We start from the raw sequence: 22,834 nt of genomic DNA, 5'->3' as shown, positions 1-22,834 counted from the left end.
GCTTTCTAGAATATGATGCTTTAGCAAAAGTGATCCAGCAGCACCCTGACCGACATGAAACACTCAAGTAAGTCAGCTTCAGTCTATCTTAATGTCTAAAGTTTAACTGTTTCTGTGATAAATAATGTGCTCATCTTTCTTTTGCCTTCAGGCAGTTGGAGGCGCTTGACAAAGAACTCCAGCAACTTTCTCACATCAAGGAGAATATGGATGCAAAGGTAAAACTGAATACTTGATGCATCAGCTGCGTTGAATTGTCACATTTTTCTTTTTTTGCTGATACCATTTTTGCGTTCTGCTCAGTTGGAGCTGAGGAAGAAGCAGTTCCACGTTCTTCTCACGACCATTCAGGAGCTGCAGCAGACACTAGAGAGTAAGCACTTATCCTCAACAGCAGTCAGGTTCTACAGCACATGGTGAACTAGTGTCAGATCTGCTTGTCTTATCATTGCTCTCTTTTCTAGATGATGAGAAATCGGACAACGATGACCCGAGTCAGGAGAGTCCCATGGAGAACAGTGAATGAACCCCTCGCTGAAACAGATGTAGCTTTGAAAATGAGATCAAGTTCGTTTAAGAATACTTTTTTTTTAATGTGTTTTTGAATAAAGTCAACTTCTTTAAGGCTGCCTATCCTTATGACGCAAATATTTTGGTTTCCTAACTTTTATTATAAATGTTAATTACCCCAAGTTGTCAAACTGACAGAGATTCAATAACAAACTTGCCGCATTTCAAACAGATCAGAGCAGAAGATGTTAATAAATATTATACTTTTGTATAAATATATATTCTGTATTTTAGTCGATTTCTACACTTTTAAATGGTAGAGCGGATATGTTTGCTTCGGATTTAGTATCGTTTTAATTTGTATTTCATAAAATAGCCACAAAAGGGAGGTAAGGTTTAACTTTTATAGCCAATACCAATCCTGATGACTTTTATTTTACATTTTCTGTTGTGTGAATGTTAAAATTTACTGTTAAACTCAAGGATTTATTTCAATAAGAATGTAGCAGGACCGTTAAATTCATTGAGTGATTTTAATTGGTCTTACTGGGATTTGTTCAAAAGAGTTAATCATTCTTCGCTGGATGACCTACTTAATAGGGTTGAACTAATTAAATTAGACAAAATTATTCTTTCTGGAATAATGAATACAATTGAATATTTGATCCAATACACATATATACACTTATGTGTGTGTGTTTAATGTAAACAACCACAAAAGAGAGTAAATCTAACAAAACGAGGAAAGATACAAACTAATAACAGTTGTTGGTAAATGATGAACATATGAATATCAAAAGAAACACCACACATTCTGAGTTCACAGCTAGCTAACAAAGGACGCGGTTCAGGCACTGATAAAAGTGAGAAATATTGTATTAAAGTGTTAATTTAGTGATAAAATGAGGAAAAAAAACCTACCTCCTTGCAAAGTGTTCAGTTCAGCAGCTTCCAAGTATTGAAGCGTTGCTGCCAGTGGTGGAGTTAAAAAGAAGTCTGTGAAGGAGTTCAAGACTCGAGTGACCGGACCACCGACTGAGGCCACGGCGTCTCCGAGAAGTCCCATCGCTGCTTCTGTCAGTCTGTCAACTGAGCCTGAAAGAGCATTTAAATTCCTTCTCCACCTGGTCCCAAACCCAGCCCGCTGTTTGGATCAGATCCTGATCAGATGGCCTGATTAAATGCTGCTGTGCTCTCATGATCCAGGGAGTTGCAGAAAAACTGTCACGCTCCAGTTCAAAGGTCATGGAAGAGGCTGGAAAATGCAGCGTCGCTCCTCCAAATAACAGATCTGGCTGGCCTGTGCTGTGGTAAATAACTCCTTAACCCAACCCCAACTCTGTCTGCAAGGCAGTTAGGACGTTTATTTGTTTACATCTGCAGCTGATTTTTTCTGTGCGTTCACAAACACTCATCTTCATCGAACCCTCACATCTTTTTTTATTTTCTTTTTACGTGAAATGTTGGCATGCGTAAAATAAAATGAAAGACCTGGTGGTTTCAGACTGAGATCTTCTTACGTTGAGAAATGAAACCTTGAAAATAAAGCAAAGAGCTAAGCTCAGAGCTACGAACGCATCAAAATTTAACCTGATATCTGTAAAAATGTGTTGGTGTTTCTTGAGGTCAGTTGCCTCTGGCGGCCATCTTGAACTGGGTTGACTCCAATGACTTTCTGCAAGTTTCATTCAAATTAGCTTGAGATATTTTGGTAGCAGACACACAGAACCATTATCGACCTTCAGCTTTTGAAAACAAATGATTGATCCAATTTTTATTTTCTATATAAACCACAGGGACAGTTTTGTTCATTTTGAGACTGTAATGTTGCCCGAACTTATCTAAAAAATGGATCAGTAGACGATCAAACTTGATTACAAACTCTGCTTTTTATCTTCTCCCTGAAAAGTAACACAAGGCTCAGTCAGAACTTCATTAGAGTTTTTGCACTACAGAAGCACCTGGACTCCGAGCCGTTCCTTAGACAGCTACCTGTTATCCCTTTGTGGTTGTTTTTTGTTCACTCAGCAGACTCACTCCTGCAGAGCTCGCACCGGTGACGGGTCACTCGCAGCTGGAGCCGAGCCATCAGTCACCTCGCTCGTGTGTTGCCCCTCTGCCTCCTGAGACGAGGCGAAAAGAAAGAGACCGATTAGGCATTTAACTTGTACTCATATCTCTCTGGTTTTTCAACATTTCAAAAATCTCCATTTTAAACAGGAAAAAAACAGTAGAGTCACCTGCTCCTGGTCCTGAGGAGTGGGGCCGCTTGGTTGTTCTGTCTCCGGTTTGGTCTCCGTCATGTTTTCCTCTTTTTCTTGCTCCGGGCTGAGATCGTCGCTGTGTGGAGCTGAGGCTGCTGCCTCTGGCTCGGTGGAGTCTTTGGGTTTGAAGGCCTCTTCTTCTTCTTCTTCTTCTTCTTCATCAGCCTTATTGTCAGAAACAGAGAGCAGCGGATTAGAAAAACATAATCTTACCACTGATGAAAAGCAGTACAAATCCTTTAACTGGGTTCTGTCATCTGTTTGCCAGAGTTTGGTCTCTGCTGGAAATCCTCCTTGTTCTCAAGTCTCTGGTTTTGACCCGTTTTGTGACTCTGACCTGGAGGTGGACCATCAGTGGCCTCCCTCGTCATTTATCTGCCTCCTGACATGAGATGTTGTGGTTAAGTATTAAAGGTACTTATTGTAAAGTATAAAATCAATCATGAAAAGGTCATCTTGAACTATATAAGGTTTACATAAGGTTTACTTCAGTAGTTTCTGAGCCTGTTTCTGCTGCTCTCTCTGGTCAAATTCAGCCTAAACTAACAGGTAAATGTTCAGGGGCGAGCCACCTTTTCCTGGTCCTGAAGAAGAGCAGAACTGGATTTTTGTGTCTCCTCTGTAGCCTCTGTCATGTGTTGTTCTTGTTGTTCACTTGGAAAGGTCTCCTCTGGTTTCAGGGCTTCGCTCTGCAGCGCCAACGCTGTCTCTGATTGGACGGCATCTTCAAGTGTGTCTTCTTCATCAACCTTGTAGTGAAGAGTAGAAAAGTAGATGAGCGATAATCTTTTCTTCCTGTCTTCCCTCATCCTGACCCCCGTCTCTAAGCTTCAGCTCACTTTGCCTCTGTCTCATCTGTCCATAATCTTTACATGAAATGGAACCTGCAGCTCCTCTTCCTCAGTCTGAACTCAAACTGAATTATCACGCTGAGAGCCACAGGAAACACAATGCATTTCATCACCTTCTCTGCCCGCCGAGAGTCGGCTTCATGGCCTGGTTCTGCTGCCTCATTGGACTTCAAATCAGTTGGTTGCAGTGGGTCAGTTTGTTCCGGTTCCTCTTGTTCTGCGGTTTGGGTCGGATCAGCCACCTGTAGGAGGCAGAGCACACAGGTGAGATCTGCAGCCATATTCTCATCTGTCTTATGATGGTTTGAATCATGTTGTGTTGTTGAAACTTTCTGAGTCTGAGGCATCTCATTAACTTTTCTTCATCTTGACCTCCTTCCATCACTTCCGTTCGGTCAGCGTCACTTTTCTCTGTTTTCTCCTGTTCCTTAAATTATTAAATTAGTTTCATTAAAGTTAGTTTGAGTTAGCTGTCAGCACACCTGACACAACACCCCCCAAAAAACCAGAAGAGAACTAAGATCTGAGGAAATAGGCACAAAAATGTTAATTTGCAGTTTTTATCACCTCCTGTTGGTTGTTGATTTTCTGCACCTCAGCCTGGTGTTCTTCTGAACTCTTTTCTGGATCAGTAGTATTCAGTTCACTCTCAGCAGTTGTTTCAGTGGGTGCATCACACTCTACAAGCTCCTCCGTCACCTGTTTGCAGATCGTTATTGATGCTTTTACTGTTTTTTTAGCCAGCAGAGAAGATTAAAATAATTTTCTCTCTCAACTAACAGAAAACAAGTCCAGTTGCTTAGGACTTGTCACGTTCTGGATGACTTATGATCTACACAAACATTACAAAATGCATGATTAAGAGGTAAAACACAGTTGCATAAACAAAGGAAATCTAAATATGAGTGACCTAAAATTAGAACATGACGAGCTAACAGTGCAATAAACCTGACGATTATAGAGAAATTTAGTGAAACATCATACATTTTTAGATTCTTCCAGGGCCATGCTGACCTCCTCCTCTTCCTCCTCCTCCTCCTGCTCCTCTCTGGCTTCCACCTTCTGCTGCTCCAGGAGAGCAGAGTTGTTTTTTTTCTGTAAATAAAAATACGATACAACACTGTAAACCGTAAAAAAGGTTTGACCCTTAACCACCGAACTCCAGCTTGGATCAGTCAGCACCAAGTAACCTAAAGGTGAAAGGTCACTGGGTTGTTTTATCCTTCAACCTGACGAGCTCAAACCTCTGTTTTTCCTCCACCGGCTCTATGAACCGATTTGAAGATCAGGGTTTTAACATGCTAGTTTCAACGGTAGATGTGTGAGCAGAGTTATCTAAAGTACTGGCAGTAAAACAATAAACAGCTTGGGTTAACAATGAGTGATGAGTTCATGCTTCTTTCCCTCCTCAAATAATATTAAACTAAGCTGAATTAAATGCTTCTCCTCCTGCCAAATCATTTTCTCCTTACTAACAAGGTACAACAAGTGTCCTTTAAACTCACACAGAGGATTTACCCGGCGAAAGAAGTTAAAATCTGACATAATGGCTGGCTGTGTCCTCACTCCAAAGGTTTTTGGCAACCTTTCTGTGACTGTATTGATTCTAAATACATCACCTAGCACTCAGTTTCTCCGGAAACATGTTCTGTTTAGCTTTAGGCAGAATTCTTTGTGGATTTTTTTAATCATCCTGGTCAAATTTCATATACAGGAATGCAAGTTTTTATAGAAAAAAGCAAATTTTGTCGGGTTTTGTCCTGAATTTAAGCAGCATATGTACTCAGTTTGACTGTCCACTAATCAGAAAGGTAAAAAAGAACTATAATAACTTGTTTTCACCTTGACATCCCTGACTTTATTTTGACTTGACTTGTTTCTTTTGTTGCTATTATCATTATTATTATTATACGTATGTATATATATATACTGAATACCGTGCTGTGTTGTGCTGCCCCCTGCTGTCCTTAAACTGGAGCTGCAGCTTACCTGTTTCTCGTTGTATTTGTGGAGCCAGTGAGCCAAGTACAGGATGGGCTTCTCAGGTCTCTGTTCGGCCACTTCAGCGAGCCCCTCCGCCAGACAGTCCCCCAAATGTTTCTTTAAATACTCCGAGTCCATATTATCACTTTCTACTTGAACACCTGCACAGAAACATATTAACATATATACATATGACATAGGAACCTGTGCTGAAGAGTGGTAAAGCAAATTTACGGGACAAAATGGCGGCAGCACCAGTTCATTCTACTGGCCAATGACTTATATACCAGTACATAAACATACTATAATATATTAAGTCATTGCTATTGGCGTTTTTTGTTTTGTTTTACTAATACAAGTTTTACTAAGTCGTATGTTGTTTTTCCTGTTTTACAACGTGTTATTTTAATTACAACAAACGGTAACGACTTTATTGTAATTGTAACCTAATTAAATCCCTGAAAAGTTAGCAAGAAAACGAATAATTACTGCGCGTTGTGTGTAGCAGCCGGGTTTCCACGGTAACGGTCCCACACCATCAACAGTCCCCCTCGGCTCTTGAAAACAGTTCCTACTTAGCGCTACTTTCTAACTGCTACAAGTTCTCACTTTTTAGTCCAATATTAGGACAAAACAGGCATAGCATTTGTTGAGGGTATACATACCAGAAATTTGAAAAAACAAAACAAGCAAACAAAAACGTTATGCGTAATCTAGCGCGTTATCGCGAGATGTCACACTGGCAAAATCACCAATTTTTAGCAAATTATCTGTAAAATTAACTGAATTATAGCCATTTATTGGTTTAATGCCTAAAATGAACTACAAATATCTTTTCTGCAGAGTTTGAGTGTATTAGAGCTCAAACATTAATCAGACATCAACAGAACTTTAAGCCATTTTACTTGGTGCTTCATAGTGTTACAATAATGTTTTATTACAAACTATTTGCTGTATTTATCATCATTTTTAGCATGAAGCCCCACGTGATTCATCCAGTTCAGGTAGCTCTGTCCCCGCCCTGTCGCTCTCTGATTGGTCCCTTGAACTGACGTCACAATGAAGAAACTCACGTTGGTATTTTGTATCATTACAAGAATATAGTATTTTTTCAAACCGACACCCTCAGAAGTGTGTGAATTGTAGGAGTTTCTCCGTGTCTTACTCTGGGCAAAAGAATATTTTCTTCTCTTCACAAACAAACACGTGTTTAAGAGTTGCAACGATGCTGTCAGGGTAAGTTTTCACCTTTTATTAACACTTAATAATGTAAAATTACACAACTATGCATTTCAAAACCCTTAATAACTATAGTGCCACACTTAATTAGTGCTGATTGTTGATAATTTAATGTGTTTAATGTGTGCTTTCCAAGTCTCTCATCCACTATTACTCCAAGAAATTTGATTTCACTAACTCTTTCTATACTAACCTCATTTATTTGAATTTTTACTTGTGTATCTTATGTGCGACTTTCAATTAACATTATTTTAGTTTATTCAAATTAAAGGATAATTTAGTCCCATCAAGCCAACTAACTGATTTAAGTCGTCATTTCATCAAGTAAATTCTGCTCATCATCACCATGGGAAAAAAACAAACAAAAAACAACCACTTGTATCATCAGCAAACAGTACCATTTTTAACACCTTGGACACATTAAAAATATCATTATTAAATAAAATAACCTTTTAGGGCCTGATGCTGATCCCTGAGGTACAGCACAAGCAATGTCCAAACATAAAGAGCAACAATCATTTAGCTTCACAAACTGTTGCCTTTTTCTTAAACAACTCTTGACCCAATTTAAAGCTAATACCAAATCATTCCGGTTTTATGATTAATGTATCACGATCTACTGTGTCAAATGCCTTTCTTGAATCTACAAACAACCCAAGCACGTTCTGCTTTTTGTAACTTCAAGATTTTTTGTCACACAGACGGAGTGATTTTTAGCTTTAATGTAATATCTGGACTGTGAAGCACAGAAAATCAAAAGGTTTTCTGATCAAATTCCCACCCATAAGGACTTTTTACTGCATGGTCTTTGAAATAAAGGTACAAATACAGAATAATCACATAAACTACACTCCATTTGTCTTCTCAAAAGGAGTTAGAAAATTGATAAACTATTACGGCTCAGAATTACAGAGTAAAGTCATTTAGTAAAACTAGAAGCCCTGTTTAATGAATTTAAAACTGTAAAACATCTGAAACAAGCTAAGAACAAACTCACTGGAAACCATTAAGTTGTTGTTAATCAACATACTGACTGTTTCAACAAATTAAAAACTCTTTTCAGTGATGAAGGCTTGCACCTCATTGGAAATAAGTATAAAAAGGATTTGGAAAACATTTATTCATTAAAAATAATAATACTGTTTTGGGGTCCAGAAAGTTTTTTGACAAGTCTGGCTTTGGAGATTGATAGCTTCGCTGAAGGCATTGATTTTACTTTATTCAATCCTTCTCACGTTTCCTTCTTTTCCCCATCCATCCCAACGCTCAGTCTGATAACTTCAGAAACAGACAAACCTAAATGGTTTGGCCTCACAGGTCCCATCAGTGAGGATTTCCCCGAAGAGCCAGACTTGGTCCTGACCAGAAAACTGACTGAGACCCTGAAGGCATTCAACATCTATGACACCCAGTTGGAGCTGCAGCGACGGTACGGCATGTGTTTCCCTCCCTCACCTTTGGCGACAGTCGTTGCAGCTTTAGAAATGAGGACGTGCTTGTGTGATTCTGTTTTCAGGGAGAAGGCTCTGAAACGACTGGAGTCGCTCTATAAGGAGTGGCTCACAGAAATGTGTGTGCGAATGGTAAGGAGTTGTTTGACCGCCTATTGATGTTAGTGCTTGTTTTTCTTTTTTTTCTCCTGGAATCATTTTGTGCATTTTATTTTGATTTTTCTTTTTAGAACGTACCGGAAATAGTGACCGATAATGTCGGAGGCAAGATCTTCCCATTGGGCTCCTATCATCTGGGCATTCACTTAAAAGGTGTTATTCTGACAATTATTACCATAGTTTCATGGTGATCTTTTTTTATATATATACTACAGTGGGTTGCATACTTTTAAATACTTGCTGAAGGTAACTGTTCCATTATCTTGACTCTCTTGTGCATCTGCGGTGTTGCAACAGGTTCTGACATTGATGTTCTTTGCGTTGGACCTGGATTCCTCGAGAGGACGGACTTCTTCACCTCCTTCTTTGAAAAGCTGAAAGCTCAAGAGGAAGTCAAAGACATACGAGTAAGTCATATGAGTGCGTGCGCGCTGAAGGGGAAACTTCTGGTGCGAGAAACCGACAACTGGGTCTTCTGCAGGTCGTTGAGGCGTTTGTTCCTGTCATCAAACTGACCTATGATGGGATAGAGGTAACTGATCTAAAGCAAACATTGACTTCAAAACTATATTTAAGCTTTATTTAATGCTGTGTTCAATTCTAGTTTGACTTAGTCTTCGGCCTGGTGGGGAGAAGGAGCGTTCCTGAAAACATCAACCTTCTCCATGACGACGTGGCGAAGGACATGGCTCTGAGCTGTGTTAGGAGTCTCGACGGTGAAGCATCCGATCACAACTCGACACGTCTCCTTGTCACCGGATTCTGCTTTGACCGCCTCTTCAACGCTCATCGTTGGGCTTTGCTTCTGTGTTTTTTCCGGTAGGATACCGAGCCGCTGAGGAAATCCTGCAGCATGTTCCAAACACCCCAACGTTCAGACTCACTCTGGGAGCCATCAAACTGTGGGCCAAGCGTGAGTTTAACGCACTCAACTGGATAGGCTTTAAAGCCACAGAACAGACCAAACACCTGCAGTGTAGCTGCGCGTTTACGAGGATTTTGCTGTCTTTCAAAGTACATTTACGACATCACCCAAAATTGCTTCATGTCTTGTGAAGTTTAGGATTTTTGTTTTAATTGTAAACACACTTTGCTAACTTTACCAGAGTTGATTTTTCAATCAGTCAGTACATCGTGGGTTGAATAATGAATGAGTCTGTAGGCTTACGACGTAGTTTAGTTCCCTGTTAACTCAGAAAGGTGTAAATAGCTGTAATCATTTAAAAGAAATACTGTAGTCTGTAGGCGTAGGTAGAGCAGCAGATTGTTAGAAAACACTGTGAGCGTTTATTTCTCTTCAGAGCGCAACATCTACTCCAGCATGTTGGGCTTCCTGGGTGGCATATCGTGGGCCGTTCTTGTTGCCAGAATTTGCCAGGTGTATCCAAATGCTACAACATCAACGATGGTCTTTAAATTCTTTAAGGTCTACTCCATGTGGTGAGTTTTCCCAGCATTCCTGCTTCCCTCCTACAGTAAAGGAAACATTCACTTGGGTTAGTTAGTAGCTACAGAAAACAATGCCTTTACGTTTTGGATTCTGTGTTTTTGTTTAAAAAAAAAGCTGCTGTCACTTCTGAAAGCGCTACCTGCACCTTGGAAGATGACTTGACGTGTGAGCCGTGGAGTTTTGTTGCAGGAAGTGGCCGATCCCGATTCGTTTGAGGATCGTGGAAAAGAACAACACCAGGTTTCCCTTCTGGGACCTTTGGTAAGGCTTCGGTGGGATTTTAGCCTTTAAGCTCTGAGTCACACTGCTGAGTTCATTATGAAAGTCATTCAGAAATACTAAGCTGAGCTGACGGCGCTGCGTTCTGCATTTCAAGGCGAATCATCAGGACCGCTGCCACCTTATGCCCATCATCACTCCAGTGTTCCCACAGCAGAACACCTCAGTCACCGTGTCTGCATCCACCTTTACCATCCTGCAGCAGGAGATCAGGCGGGGTGCGTGGTCTCCTCACTGACAGCCTTTACCTCCTCATGTTACAGCCTGTGATAAACCATTCCTGCAGAATAACAGAGCCGACCGAACACAAACCGCAGCTGTTCAGTTCACTTAGACTTTAATTAGTTGAACTTTAACTGTGTCGAACCCGGAAAAGTTCTGGTTTTGTTAAACGAAGTAATAAGATGAGGTTTTACTGAACAAGCTGTTTGGGGTTTTTCTTTGACAGGCCACGCCATCTCTGAGGAAATCCAACAGAAACAAGCGAACTGGTCTAAACTGCTGGAGAAACCAGACTTTTGTGATAAGTACCAGTACGTGTTAAGCTTCCTGAAGGTGAACTCTACAGTAACCATCATGAAATACTCCTGAAACTACTCAGTTTCTTTAAATTCTATCTACAGCATATATAAACTTGCATTGATAAACATTAGAGATTTTTTTCTCTACCCTTATATTAATGTTTTTCTAATTGTTCACTTATAAGGAATACCTTTTATTTATGTGTTTTTTTAATAGGAATTTATTTCAAATACAGTAATAACCTGCATAGTTTTTAATCTTTAATTTAGTTGTGAGCAAACTCTGACTATTTTGATAATGTTGTTTAATCTAGTCCTGCTGCAAAAGATAGCTTTTGTTTTATATCTAAGATAATGAATTTATGTATTTTTTATAAATTTACTTTTGTAGATGTTTTCTTTTTTTTTTACCATGACTAGTTATTTGTTGTCTTTTTGCTTTAATACACAGTTTGGGTTTTATTGGTGTTTAAAAAGTGTGAAGCAAATAAAGTTGAATCCAGTCATTGACTGTCAGAATATAAATCAGTTCAAACTTTTTTTCATTGTTGTTTAGATATTGTTTACTGTGTTGAAAACTAGTCCTGATAAAGCATTTTAAGAAATGTTTTTTACTTTTGTTTGAAAGTGTGAAGAACTGACATCTGAACCTTTCTTTGTTTAAGGAATGGGAATGGGTTATCGTTCTCTATTTGCTCTCATGAATCAAAACTTTCAGTGAAATCTGTTCTGAGGAAGCAAACTGTCTTTTGATTCTTAAGGTTTAAGTCTGAAGTTATTTAAGCTCCGAATGAGCTGCCTCATTTTTATAGTTTCTGAACTGAATATGAGCAGGTTTTGCTGCCTTTTGTTTGTAACTCAAAATACGAACACTCACAGCTGTTTATCAGTCCTTTTATTCATTGTTTTCTGTTGGAGGTTCGACGTCTGTTTCACCATTTGTCTGAAATTTCAGTCACATCTGCAGCTCTGGTTACATTGTTGTGTTTGAATAAAGCTGCTGTGATCTAATCTCTGTTTTTTTTAATGGTTTTAGTCGACAAATAATAAGTGCTCTTTATGCGTGACCCAATAAAACAGCATTTTGTTGTTCAGGTCATGCAGAAATGCTGACCATCGGTGGAATGTTTAGCTTGAAGGTTTGTCATCCTTGACCAACTGTGAAAGAAAACATTAGTTGTGTTAGATTGTAGCTCCTGAACAAAACCCCAGTTTGTGTTTCCTTTTTTTTTGTTGTGTCTCATCTTTGAAGGCATTTTGTTGTGCTGGAAGCATCAAGTGCCGATGACAAGAAGCAGATTGGATGGTGAGTCATTTTCACATCAGAGAGTTTACCTGAAACCACCGGATTTATTGTTTCCTGATCTAACAACACTTCTATTGGCAGGGCTGGTCTCGTGGGGTCAAAGGTCAGGCTCCTGGTGGGACGCCTGGAGTTAAATAGATACGTCTCTCTGGCTCACGTCAACACGACGACCTTTTCCAAACCCCAGAACAAAAAAGAAAAGTGAGTAGATGAGCTGCTTAGGCCAAATGCGAACTCTGCCGTCGTCTTTCTGTATCTGACCGACGTGTTTTCCTGCCGATCCAGAGGAGGACGAGGCACGCTGTGGCTGATTGGTCTCATCTTCGACGTCAACGTAACCCAGTTCCACAGACAAGTTCTCCAGGACTCCCTCGATTATTTCACCTATTTATGTAGGTTTTGTTTCTGTTCTTATCTCAACTTCAGTAAAATGTCTACATTCAGAAATCCCATTTCTTCCTTTGTTTTATTTATTTATTTATTTTGCAGTCCACAGCTTGGTAGAAAAGGACAAGACTTATGAAAAGGGAATGACCATGTCGGTCACCTACATGAACAGAGAGGAGCTCGCTCGCCTCCTGCCTGATCAAGCAGCGCGTGACAGAAAAAAAGGCACAAAGAGAAAAAGCTCCACTCAGACTGAGACAGGAGCCACGAAATTCCGACCTGACAAGGTTTCCCCAGCCCTTTGTGTTGTTTGCTGTCATATTGATAATGTCTTGGATACTGAGTTGTACATAAATGACTCTGTTGAAGGAATATCTGGAGCCAGTTTTTATATTCGTAGCATAAAACTGAAGCAGCAGATGACTTCAAATAAAGTGTAATATTAGGCTATGTGGAATGTGTTTTATGGTGGACTTGCTGGAATCTTTACTCGAAGCCATCCAGCATCATAGTTATAACAAATTCAGCTGGAAAGAATGTGACAATACAGACATGGCATGTCTAGAAAATGGAGAAAAAATTAATTTTTAATCTCCTAGTGAAGCAAATATGATCGTATGTTTGTTTTTAATACAGCATGATATTTGTCCTGCTTTCTTTCTTTGTGCATGCCAAGTGTTGACATGACATCATTTATCAGAGCTAAGGCAGAACATGTGAACAGTTTTAACCCACAAATCAGAAAAAACCTGTTGTATTGATCAGCTGATTGTCCTTTGGGTTAAATGGAAAAGTTCTAGCGGAAGAACTAATCCAAAATAACTCCTCAAACTTATTGTTTTGCTGAGTTTGTTGCAGGTTATTTTTGTTCTCGGAGCATCACATCAGAGTGACCTATGAGACAATTTCCTCCTCTTTTCTGCAGGAACCAGTGTTTGTGACAAACTCCTTACCTGATGAAGCATCCACCCCAAACGGGACACATCTCCTCTCAGTGACTCCACAGACTGTGAAGAGACCTGGTTCTCCTCCTGCTGTGGCCTCCACTAAAAGGCTCAAAGCTGCTCAGACACCAGTCAAAGAAAACACAAGCATCTGCTCCGATGGGCCCTCTGCTGGTGTTTCCCTCAGCCTGAGTCTGCCTCTCGATGTCAGCTCTGCAGGCACGGAGAGACCTGGCCCTCCTGAGCTTGAGTCCCTCAAGTGTCTGAAAAGACCTTGTTCTCCACATTCAGAGACGTCGCCAAACAGATTTAGACCTAATGATGATCTGGTATGTTAAACTTTGCCAGGATGGGTTTTGTTTTCGTTAGATTTTTTTTTTGTGTTTGAGCGAAAAGCACATTCATTGAACAATAAAACCTCTGATTGTAGCCCAAGTACTTTCAAAGGTATTAACTTGTCATGACTTGCTTCTGTGTTTAAATTCCATCTGACAGGATCCACCCACAGTGGAACACCTTGATCCGTCTTTCATCCTCACCAAGCCTGCCGCTCCTGCCAAACACAGCATTTAAATTAAGCTCATTAGGCATTACAGCATAGATTATATGTCATTATCTTCTCACTGTTTAACGTGCAACACGTTGGCCAATGGTCGTTGTTTTAACATGCTATATAAATCAATCTGATTTGATCAGATTATAAATATAAATCCATATCTAGGTTTGTCTAAGTGTGCAAATCTTGTCAAGTCTTCTGTATGAGAGTAAACCAGTACAGGGCAATAAAATACTCAAAGATCAGTCACTCTGTGAGACTCAACACTGGTGCAGACTAGTTTTGGGAGCGTCTTTATGTCCAGGGATCTCTTTACAAATGTGTACTGGATCTTCAGGAAGAAAAATAAAATGAAATAATAATTTTGAATCTTTCAAATGTAGCATAAAAATTTAGGTGCTGATCAGTAATTCAAAACTTAATTGTAAATCAATACTTTTTCATCTACTGCTAATTCTAAATAATCATCAATAATTGCAAACATATGTTTGCAAAAGGAGCAGTTTGTGCTTCAAAAGATGATATACTTGTTTTATCCCCACAGCTGTGGCCACTCTGTATGGGGGGAGAGAGGCTCAGGGCATGACCCCTGTTGTCCTGCAGGGCCTCCATATGCTGTGGAGGTGGTTGGTCCTCAGATTAATGCTTGCTCCTTGAGCTTATGATGCATCAAGGTTTCAGAAGGTTTCCTCCAAACTGGGCCTCCTGATGACCACAAACTGCACATTAACTGTCGGCTCTTTGCTAAGGCTGATGGGAGGACTGATCCTCCTGCAGCACAGTGGGACTCATAGTTTATTTAGAACAAGGAGCCTTTTTCTTTGGCTTCTGTCCTAAAACTTTCTGTGTAAAGATGAGAAAACAATTGAGTCTTTCAGTACACTGAAAACATCCAAAAACATTGGTGATAAAAGCGAGAGTGGCAAGATCTGACCCTCAATTAACCTGACGGCAGTCCTATATTCAACTAAACCAGCTGTTCTTGTTGGAATTTAATCTCAGGTGATTACTAACAAAGCCTTGTCACACTGTTTGCATATTAGCTATTCTCACTCAGGTTGACAAAAATATATTCTTCTTAGAAAACTAATAATACTACCAAAGTAAAATTACTAATTAACCGTTGTGTATCCGAAAACATTTGATGAACAAGAACAACAAGGCAAGTATTTTTTGAATTTTTTGACCATACCAGGAAGTGAAGATACTGATGAGTCATTAGATGGTTCAGTTCCAGTATAGGTGGTTTATATTTGCGTCTAAGACACAAACTTGTACCGATGGGAGCTGGTAAAGAGAAAGATACCACATGGGGAGATGACAGGGTGTTGATCTGAAAGAGTTGTCTTCTTCCTGAATGAAATCAGAGGAGGCCTAACAGATGTTTACAGCAACATTATTCTGACTGTTGTGGTCAGTGTGGTGGAAGAGAAGTGTTTTTCTCTGTGAGCTTGTTTATTTCTGCATTTGATACCAGCTTAAGGTTTTGCAGACGGAACCGAATAATAAAAGCAGCCTGTAAAAAAACTTAAAAGCCTGAAAACATGAGGATGAGCAGCAAAAATAAATAATCTGCATAAAAATAATAGGTAGCATTTGACAAATTGTTACACAGATCATTGATGTACACTGAAAATAGAATTGGTCCCATGACTCAACCCTGGGGCACCCTTTTGATGACATCCAGAAAGGAAGAGGTGGATCCTGCCACCTGAACACCTTGTGTTCTGCTGGTTAAATGATTTGCAAACCAAGAAACTGCTACATATTTAGACAGCAAAAACTGTATTGTATTGATTTGGCTTGAACTGTTTTAACAAAAGGATGTGCAAGAGGCTCTTATAGAAAGGCCTTCATTTCTAGAACTCCACTAAGTATGCACGGGCCTGCAGGAGGCGCTTGAGGCGACTCTGCAAAGCAGCCCTTTTGCTGCCAATGTCATAGTCCTCCTTCAGCAGGGACTCCACGTTCTCCTTATCCTGAAGCATCTGGAGCATCTCCCTCTGCAGCTGGAAGGCTGACTCTTGCAGCATCTCAAAACGAATCACCAGGGGGATCTGGTCAGCCAGACGCATGCCAGCAATCTGCAGGAGAAAGTGGACAGACAGGTCTGTGCAGTTACTGAAAATAATTCCCGGAGAGCTCAGAAAGCTTCCCTTTACATGAAAACCTAAAACCTACCTTATAATATGATTTCAGATGCACCATCAGCTCCTGAAGCGTTGCATGATTGTCATGGCAGAACACAATGCTTCTTTCTGTATAGGAGACTCTATCATCCTCCATATCCTCCTTTTTATTCTCAGTCAGACTGTTACTGTAGGTCTTGTCCTGGGAGTAAACGAGCAGCTCCATCTTGAACTGAGTCCTCAGTGTGGTCTCAGCAGTGGTTTCCTTTTGTTGCTTAATGGCTTCGATCTTTCCCTAAAAAAGAAACTTGTCAGATTATCTTTGCCGCAGAATATAGAAATTATATTTTGATGTTGAAAATGGTTTTAGTGGCTAAGATTACCAATGGATCTTGAACTAAATGAAAACACTACCTTGGCTGTTTTCAAAAGGTTAGGAAATCCTATGAAGCTAATGTGGGCCAGCTGTATGAACATCTTCTTCACGGCATCTAAAAGAATCATAAACACAGGAAACAACTGTGTTGTTATTTTCATGGGCCATTTACGGGTGGTTGTGTTGGAAATTGAAATTCTGTGATTTGATTTGTAAGGACCTGGAACAGACAGCTGTCCTCTGGTGGCACCAGAAAGCCAAGTGTTGGCATCACAAGTGTTATTAGGTTTTAGTCACATTAGTGTTATTAGGCAGTTGCTGAAAGGTTCAACAGTTCTAAAAAAGTTTTTTTTTAAAAAAAGGTGTTTGGATCATGCATGCACGTGGGAAATGGTGCAAACAGATGTCACAGTGGTTGATTGCTGGAACTGATGGGTGCATGAGGGGGAGCCACATAAATCAAAAAGTTTCTGGCTGTCCAACATAGATCACACCAATGGTGGATTGTGGCATTGTGCACTTGGTGTTACAAAACCCCATCTGCGCCTGACATTCAACCATCAGAGTGTTATAAAGAGTCAGTGACATCCGACGTCTGCATTTCTTACTCCTCCTGAGACAACACTCCTGGTGCATTCTTTCAACAAGATAATGCCTGTCCAACCATGGCAGGGCCCTCTTGTGGCCGGCCAACGCCTACAATCTTTCACGAATTAAACACCTGTAGGATCAGTTGTTAACTCCAAGCCAGTGCCAATATGTTGGGCATTGAGGGCCAGTTACAACAGCTGTGGACTGACTTGCCACAGGAGACAGTAAAAGAGCTATATAACAGTTCTGTACTGAATCAGTACTTATGTCCATGGCTGTGTGGTGCCACACCCTACTGAGAAGGGACCAACAATGTGCCCATACTGCCAATTTATTATCAGTTTGGTATTGTAATACTTTCAGTACAGGACATGCCATTTCAGGATGTGCAGTTTCAACTCTTTCCTACCACCTTGTCAGGATGTGAAAATCTTTTTTTCTCAGGAGGAGTATACAACCTCTGGCAAAAGTGATGGAATCGCCACTATTTTTTGCCTAAATCCAGCCTAATTAAAAGCCTGCTAAACACAAAATATGTAACCATGCCTTAAGAAATGCCTATTTTTCTTTTTACCTCCAATGTCTTTAAGTTTCCTGACAGCAGGTTCTTCCAGCTGTTTGATCTGCTCTTTCACCATCACCTCAAAGGTCTTGTAGTTGATGAAGCCTGGTAGTTCTCTTCCACGGTACATTTCTTCATATTCTTCCACTTCCCTTTCGATTTTCCTGTTAACTGCATCAAACAAAAGCAGGCGTCACAGTTGGGTTGATGAGCAGCTATACTCTACTGTTACAAAAATCTACTCACAGTTTTCTCCTGATTGCTCCAGGTGGGCCTTCCATTTCCCAAACTCACGTCTGAGCACTGAGAAGACATTGAGTCTCTCTCCACACTTGAGCTCCTCTCCTGTGGTCAGACTGATGGCGTCCTGAGTGAACGCTGTCACTTTCTGCAGCACATGTGTTAAAAGTTGTTTTTTCATAGATACAGTATGTGTCACTATGTAGATGTTAGGTAGAGTTCGGAAGCTCACATCAATCAGGAAAACGAATCTCTCTGCTGCATCAGTTGGGGGTCCATTGCCATATCGGTCCAGCTCTGCCTGAATCTGTTTGAGTTTTTCTTCTATCTGCACCTCCAGTCTTGGAAGAGATATCTGTAAATCACAAATCAGGACTCAACCATTTGAGTACAAACTACTCAATTTTGAATTTAGGCTAAGCTCAAATAATAATTCACCTCAATGTGATGAACCAGCTCAAGTGTAAGTTTCTCAGCTAGTTTAGGAACAGTAGCGTGGCCTCCACTGTAAAGAGTGCTGCAGCAAGAATCATAAAGGTCAGATCATGAAACACTTTATCATGTACAATGTTTAACCAGTGACATAAGAAGAGTGAACCTACTGGAAATATGGATGATCTTTGAAGAAGGCTTCCTCTCTTTCTATTGCTTCAGTGAGAGACACCCGCTCAGTGATTTCCTTCTGACCCCTGCACTTGACGATCATGTAGCCCTTCTTCAGCTGGATGATTTCATTGTGGACTATTTCCACCACCGTCTCTTCTGTGCCTTTGTCCACCAGATCAGGTTTGGTCAGGATACCTGAGAGAGACACAGAGAGGATTACTTATCAGTTCAGTTACCCAAAGTCTATGCAGTATTTGTATGAAATCTCTTCTCTTTACCCAGAGTCCTCTCTCCTTCAGGATCCACCTGTTGAGCCATTTTCAGAGCCTCTGTAGTCGCTATGTCCACATTGCTGGGAACCACGACCAAGCTGATAGTTTCTTGTTTTGTGATGAACTTCTGGATCAGTCTCTTTATCTGAAATTGTCCATTCATATTGTTTAAGTGATGTGCCAACTGGCTTGTTTGGGATAAAATTTCAGTATTTCTATTCAGCCATTTCCTATGCCTGTTATATGTTGCTTATCTCCAGCAGTCAATGGGTAAAGGTCCCCATATACTCGGGCTTGCTCGGTGAGCTGCGTGGACTCCGCGAGTCCTGTCCACGGACGGTTAACCCTTCATACTCGAGCATACAGATTGCTTAAAATTCTTTTGTGACAAATTTCAGTCACCATACCATAGGATGAAGAGATCGCTTGCCTCTTAGCTTTAATAAAACAAAGGAAAAGAAAGTGCCTTTAGCCCTGTTTCTTCACCACCAGGGCAGCCACCGCACGCCTGTCAGTGCTGCACAGAGAGCGGCAGTCACGCTGCGGGCTGGCACCGATTCTCAACTGAGAGCGGTTGGTGTCGCACACAAAACAGTTCGATGTGAACACCGTTTCTCGCCAGGCAGTTTATTGTGTGACATCGAGTACAAGTATGCAGTCATAAAAATTGATCTTTACACGGACATGTCTGGCGGAAATCCGTTTCGAGTCTGCGATGAGTCCGCCTCGAGTATGTGGGGGCCTTATGAGCTGGGGTACACCCTATGTAGGTCACTGGTCCAATACTTACTACATTAGTCTCACAAGGATAGCATTTTGACATCTGCTGTATTGTTTTTCTCTGATGATCAAAATGAAATGGCACGACTGTAGTTGGTTTTGACACTTTCTGTGTAGGCAGAAAAACCCTTGACCAAGGTTTTTATAGATTTTGGACTTGGTTACTTTGGTTTATTTACCTTCAATATTGCAAACCTTCTTCTCTGGAGCAATTTTTTTATTAAAGACACTGACCCTTGAGGGAACACTGAACTATCTGACCTGATCACCGATGTTCTCTGGTTGTCCCTTTACAGCCACCCTGGCGATGCCGGGCAGGTCGATGAGAGTCAGATCAGGAACATCAGGGGAAGCGATTTCCAGACTGATGAGGTCGTCGCTGATTCCCACTCCAACTCCAGCCATTTCATCCTGAGCTGAAGGGATGGAACGATAGAAGTTCTGCTCAGTAAAGGCTGCAGCTTTACTCTTGCAGTCCTCTAAATTAAAACATTTAGGAATTTAAAAATGATGTAGTTTTATACCTTCTCGTATTTTTTTCTCCACAGTTGCAGGGTCATTTAGCTCTTCCTCATATTTTTGGTAACTTATCTTTCCATACCAATCCTGTCCTTCTTTCCTTCTCTTCATTTTCAGTTCAAGAGGACATCTTGTAACAATGCCTGGATTGGCAATGAGCCAGTAACAAGAGGGAGAAAACTGGTTGAGTGACATTGCTTGATGACCATTTTATCAACAGGTGCCTATATCAGGTTTAGCTGTCCCCTATGTACTTTTTAAGAACTCCATATATGTGACAAAAAGATGTACAAAGGCTGACTGTAACTAAGTTTGAAGAAAGAAAGTGTGACATCCGGAGTCACAAAGGTTGTTTGTCATTTATTGTTGAATTACATATCTGTCATAGGTTTGAGTATTTTTGAGTTTATTTTGTATTTTAGTTCATCGTGTTATGTTTTTGTAATTCAGTTTTATTTCTTATCTCTCCCATGTTTAGCTAAGTTCTTATGCAGTTTCTGTGTTTCTAGTGTCACTATTTACCTGCCCTCAGCTCTGTAATTCTCCAGTCTGCTTGCCACGCCCACCTCACCTGTTTCTCGTCATATCCCAGCTGTAACTCATTTCCCATTCACCCTCTGTTTCTTTAAAACTGGTTCCTGTTCATTCATCCTTCGCTGGTTCATTCCTTTCCATCCGCTCAGGTGTTATTGCCCTTGTTTTTTTTTTCTCACCATAGTCTAGCTCCATGGTTTTTTTTTGTTTGTTTGTTAGTTTTTTTTGCTCCTTATGTTTTTGCTCCTCTCGTTTCATGTAAATTTTTGTAATCTTGTGTTTTGCTGCCACGTCTGCCTTTAGTTAAATTTTGTAAATAAATTAGTTTTCATTTAAAATTCAAGATGAGTTTGCAAATTGGGTTTGCCATGCACAATCCTAACAATCCACTTGATCAAAAGGCAACAGACTTGGCTTGAAAAGGCATAATGAGAACCTCTCCTTATCTGCTAAAACAAGTTTTGCAGTTTTGTCTGTGTGTATCAAGAAGCTTATACGGATTACAAATCTAGTATTACACACGCACAAGTCTTTTGAAACGATTTTCTCTCCATACATTAAGCTGCCACTCTACTAATTTGAACTTTTAGCTACTGTTTTGCTACTTTTAGTATTTAGCTAATCATCAGCTCCTTTTAGCTTTTAGCCACCAGCTTCCAAATTTGAACATTTAGCTCTGGTTTGTCTCATTTTTCCTTTAAGTTACTGTTTTGCTTTTTTTTTTTTAAATCTAATTTGCTAATTTTAGCTTTTAGATGCTGTTTTTTCTGATTTCAGCTCATCATTCACATTGTTTTTTTTAGTTAAAATGATAAATGTCTGACATGTTTTATTATTATTTGTGAATCCATTATTACATCAGCTATAAAAATGTTACTGTAAGCTGATAGTAGTTTTAATGAACTCACCACTCCCTCTTGGCAGAGCCACCCCTGACAGCGCCTCCAGCACCGAGCTCTTCCCCGAGCTCTGGTCTCCGATCACGGCTATGGCAGGCAGCGCCAGGTCCTTCTCTACACCCAGAGAGCGCAGAGAGTCGATCAGGTCAATGCAGGGACGGACCTTCTCCTCATACTGTTGGTTCAGCGTGTTCATGGCTGCAGCTTGGCTCCTGAACAAACTGAATGAAAGCCTCAAAGGTGAACCGTGGCGGTGATGCTGCCTGGAGTGATGTGCGCGTAAAGAGTCTGTGAATCAGGAAGGAGTGCTGACTTCTCACAGTTAGGTTTCATTTTCCTGGACTCGCAGTGAGGATGAGGGAGGGTGCTCCTTACATCGATTTCAGTGGAAATAGAAACTTAGGCTGTTTAGTTTTCACTGCAGTTTCCGCCATAAATGCTCAGTCTACACTTAATATCAAACCACACAGAGTATTATTATGGGTGGGCCTGGGGGAAATCTAAACTTCCTACAATTTACTTTTTTCTTCTTCTTTTTTTGTGTGCTTTAATAAACATAAGAAGAAGTTTCTCTAATTTAAACAGAGTAAAATAATCTTACTAAGGCTGTTTTTACACTGCAGGGCAAAAGTGGCCCACAAATGATTTATTTTAGCCCGTATGAGACTCAGATCTGGTTGTTTTATGACAGTCTGGACGCGACGAACTCAATTCTTTCAGATCCGACCCAGGCCACCTTCGTATGTGGTACTAAATCGGATACAGATTTAGTGGGGTTTTTTTCAGTCTGAACGGTCATATTTCATTTCATCAGATTTTTACGTCACTGAAGTCGAGGTATGCGGATCGATCCGAATATTGATATTATCGATACATGAGTCATGCAGTTTGAAGCTCAAAACTCCGCACGTCTTTCACTAGAGAATGAAAGTCCATTTGATTTGTCTTTTTTTTTTTTTAAAAAAAAAAAAAAACGTTGCCATCTCCTGGTTGATTTAGAATCTGCAGTGCAGTTTTCACACTGACATATGATACCAGCGCTGATGTTGGATCGTATTTGTACTAGTGATGGGATCGATACTGGAGTTTCTACTTTTACTACATCACTCCCGTTCCAGAAGTCCAATTCTGAAGGTCATACATAAACATTGGCTGGAAAAAGTAAGTTAGATAGTAATTTATCCCGCTCTGATTGCACAACAACTTTAGATTGCACACTATTTATCGTATCTACTTCCGTAAACATAGCGTGCTGCGTGTGACGTCACGTAGACCGTTCACACTGGAGTCTGGCGGTCAAGTATAGATTAGTAAGACCTGCAGTGAAGTGTTTCAGTTGTCCCAGTGAGATGTGGTTATATTCTGAGTAAATAACAGTATTGGTATAATATGAGACCTGCAGGGCTCTACAGGCAACAGAAACACC

General features: G+C 40.4%; 4 protein-coding genes across 5 annotated transcripts in view; 2 read left to right on the top strand and 2 right to left on the bottom strand.

Annotated features, from left to right (window-relative positions):
* Nucleotides 1-648, top strand: part of thoc7 (THO complex 7) — a 1,680-nt gene extending 1,032 nt beyond the window's left edge. The window contains exons 5-8 of the mRNA XM_017429957.3: nucleotides 10-67; nucleotides 152-218; nucleotides 304-373; nucleotides 465-648. Of these exons, the coding sequence (XP_017285446.1) occupies nucleotides 10-67; nucleotides 152-218; nucleotides 304-373; nucleotides 465-526 (257 nt within the window). The 3' untranslated portion in view covers nucleotides 527-648. The remainder of the gene's footprint in view (nucleotides 1-9; nucleotides 68-151; nucleotides 219-303; nucleotides 374-464) is intronic.
* A 1,475-nt stretch (nucleotides 649-2,123) lies between these two features.
* dydc2 (DPY30 domain containing 2) lies at nucleotides 2,124-6,138 on the bottom strand. Of its 2 annotated transcripts, XM_017429959.3 has the most exons (9): nucleotides 6,098-6,138; nucleotides 5,615-5,769; nucleotides 4,610-4,720; nucleotides 4,193-4,324; nucleotides 3,739-3,867; nucleotides 3,347-3,523; nucleotides 2,751-2,939; nucleotides 2,503-2,633; nucleotides 2,125-2,411 (listed from the first exon to the last, which is right to left on the bottom strand). In XM_017429959.3, exons 2-8 carry the CDS (start codon nucleotides 5,744-5,746, stop codon nucleotides 2,544-2,546), a joined length of 960 nt encoding a protein of 319 aa, XP_017285448.1. In that variant the 5' UTR covers nucleotides 5,747-5,769; nucleotides 6,098-6,138; the 3' UTR covers nucleotides 2,125-2,411; nucleotides 2,503-2,543. The 2 variants fall into 2 exon arrangements, with proteins under 2 accessions (XP_037831110.1, XP_017285448.1); XM_037975182.1 differs by lacking the exon at nucleotides 6,098-6,138 and having other exon boundaries at nucleotides 2,124-2,411; nucleotides 5,615-5,862.
* A 695-nt stretch (nucleotides 6,139-6,833) lies between these two features.
* On the top strand, nucleotides 6,834-13,917 carry LOC108244080 (poly(A) polymerase type 3-like). The gene is given in 18 exon segments (XM_025009028.1): nucleotides 6,834-6,844; nucleotides 8,118-8,276; nucleotides 8,364-8,430; nucleotides 8,529-8,610; nucleotides 8,755-8,864; nucleotides 8,939-8,989; nucleotides 9,062-9,173; nucleotides 9,281-9,370; nucleotides 9,759-9,910; nucleotides 10,097-10,168; nucleotides 10,284-10,404; nucleotides 10,635-10,719; nucleotides 11,960-12,013; nucleotides 12,095-12,214; nucleotides 12,299-12,405; nucleotides 12,503-12,687; nucleotides 13,326-13,673; nucleotides 13,840-13,917. Coding segments are annotated over 18 exon segments (2,004 nt in total).
* A 1,780-nt stretch (nucleotides 13,918-15,697) lies between these two features.
* LOC108244070 (interferon-induced GTP-binding protein Mx) lies at nucleotides 15,698-22,058 on the bottom strand. Its single transcript, XM_017429945.3, has 12 exons — nucleotides 21,418-22,058; nucleotides 19,981-20,118; nucleotides 19,718-19,872; nucleotides 18,683-18,821; nucleotides 18,401-18,599; nucleotides 18,237-18,315; nucleotides 18,031-18,153; nucleotides 17,805-17,946; nucleotides 17,571-17,729; nucleotides 16,444-16,520; nucleotides 16,082-16,324; nucleotides 15,698-15,984 (listed from the first exon to the last, which is right to left on the bottom strand). Exons 1-12 carry the CDS (start codon nucleotides 21,602-21,604, stop codon nucleotides 15,760-15,762), a joined length of 1,866 nt encoding a protein of 621 aa, XP_017285434.1. The 5' UTR covers nucleotides 21,605-22,058; the 3' UTR covers nucleotides 15,698-15,759.
* Nucleotides 22,059-22,834: the final 776 nt, after the last annotated feature.

The sequence above is a fragment of the Kryptolebias marmoratus genome, linkage group LG4 (assembly GCF_001649575.2).
Source record: "Kryptolebias marmoratus isolate JLee-2015 linkage group LG4, ASM164957v2, whole genome shotgun sequence".
NCBI lineage: Eukaryota > Metazoa > Chordata > Actinopteri > Cyprinodontiformes > Rivulidae > Kryptolebias > Kryptolebias marmoratus.
Note: the sequence above shows the minus strand (reverse complement) of the source record. Positions and strands in the feature narration are given on the sequence as shown.

What these genes read in the sequence shown, in the direction of transcription:
- LOC108244070 (XM_017429945.3), bottom strand. Translation starts at nt 21,604, where the DNA reads ATGAACACGCTGAACCAACAGTATGAGGAGAAGGTCCGTCCCTGCATT. An exon ending in GGAGAAAAAAATACGAGAAG is followed by an intron (nt 19,873 to 19,980) that starts GTATAAAACTAC and finishes CCATCCCTTCAG; the next exon opens with CTCAGGATGAAATGGCTGGA. An exon ending in GATTCGTTTTCCTGATTGAT is followed by an intron (nt 17,947 to 18,030) that starts GTGAGCTTCCGA and finishes CATGTGCTGCAG; the next exon opens with AAAGTGACAGCGTTCACTCA.
- dydc2 (XM_037975182.1), bottom strand. Translation starts at nt 5,806, where the DNA reads ATGTCATATGTATATATGTTAATATGTTTCTGTGCAGGTGTTCAAGTA. An exon ending in CCCTGGAAGAATCTAAAAAT is followed by an intron (nt 4,325 to 4,609) that starts GTATGATGTTTC and finishes ATCTGCAAACAG; the next exon opens with GTGACGGAGGAGCTTGTAGA. An exon ending in ACTCTCGGCGGGCAGAGAAG is followed by an intron (nt 3,524 to 3,738) that starts GTGATGAAATGC and finishes CTTCACTACAAG; the next exon opens with GTTGATGAAGAAGACACACT.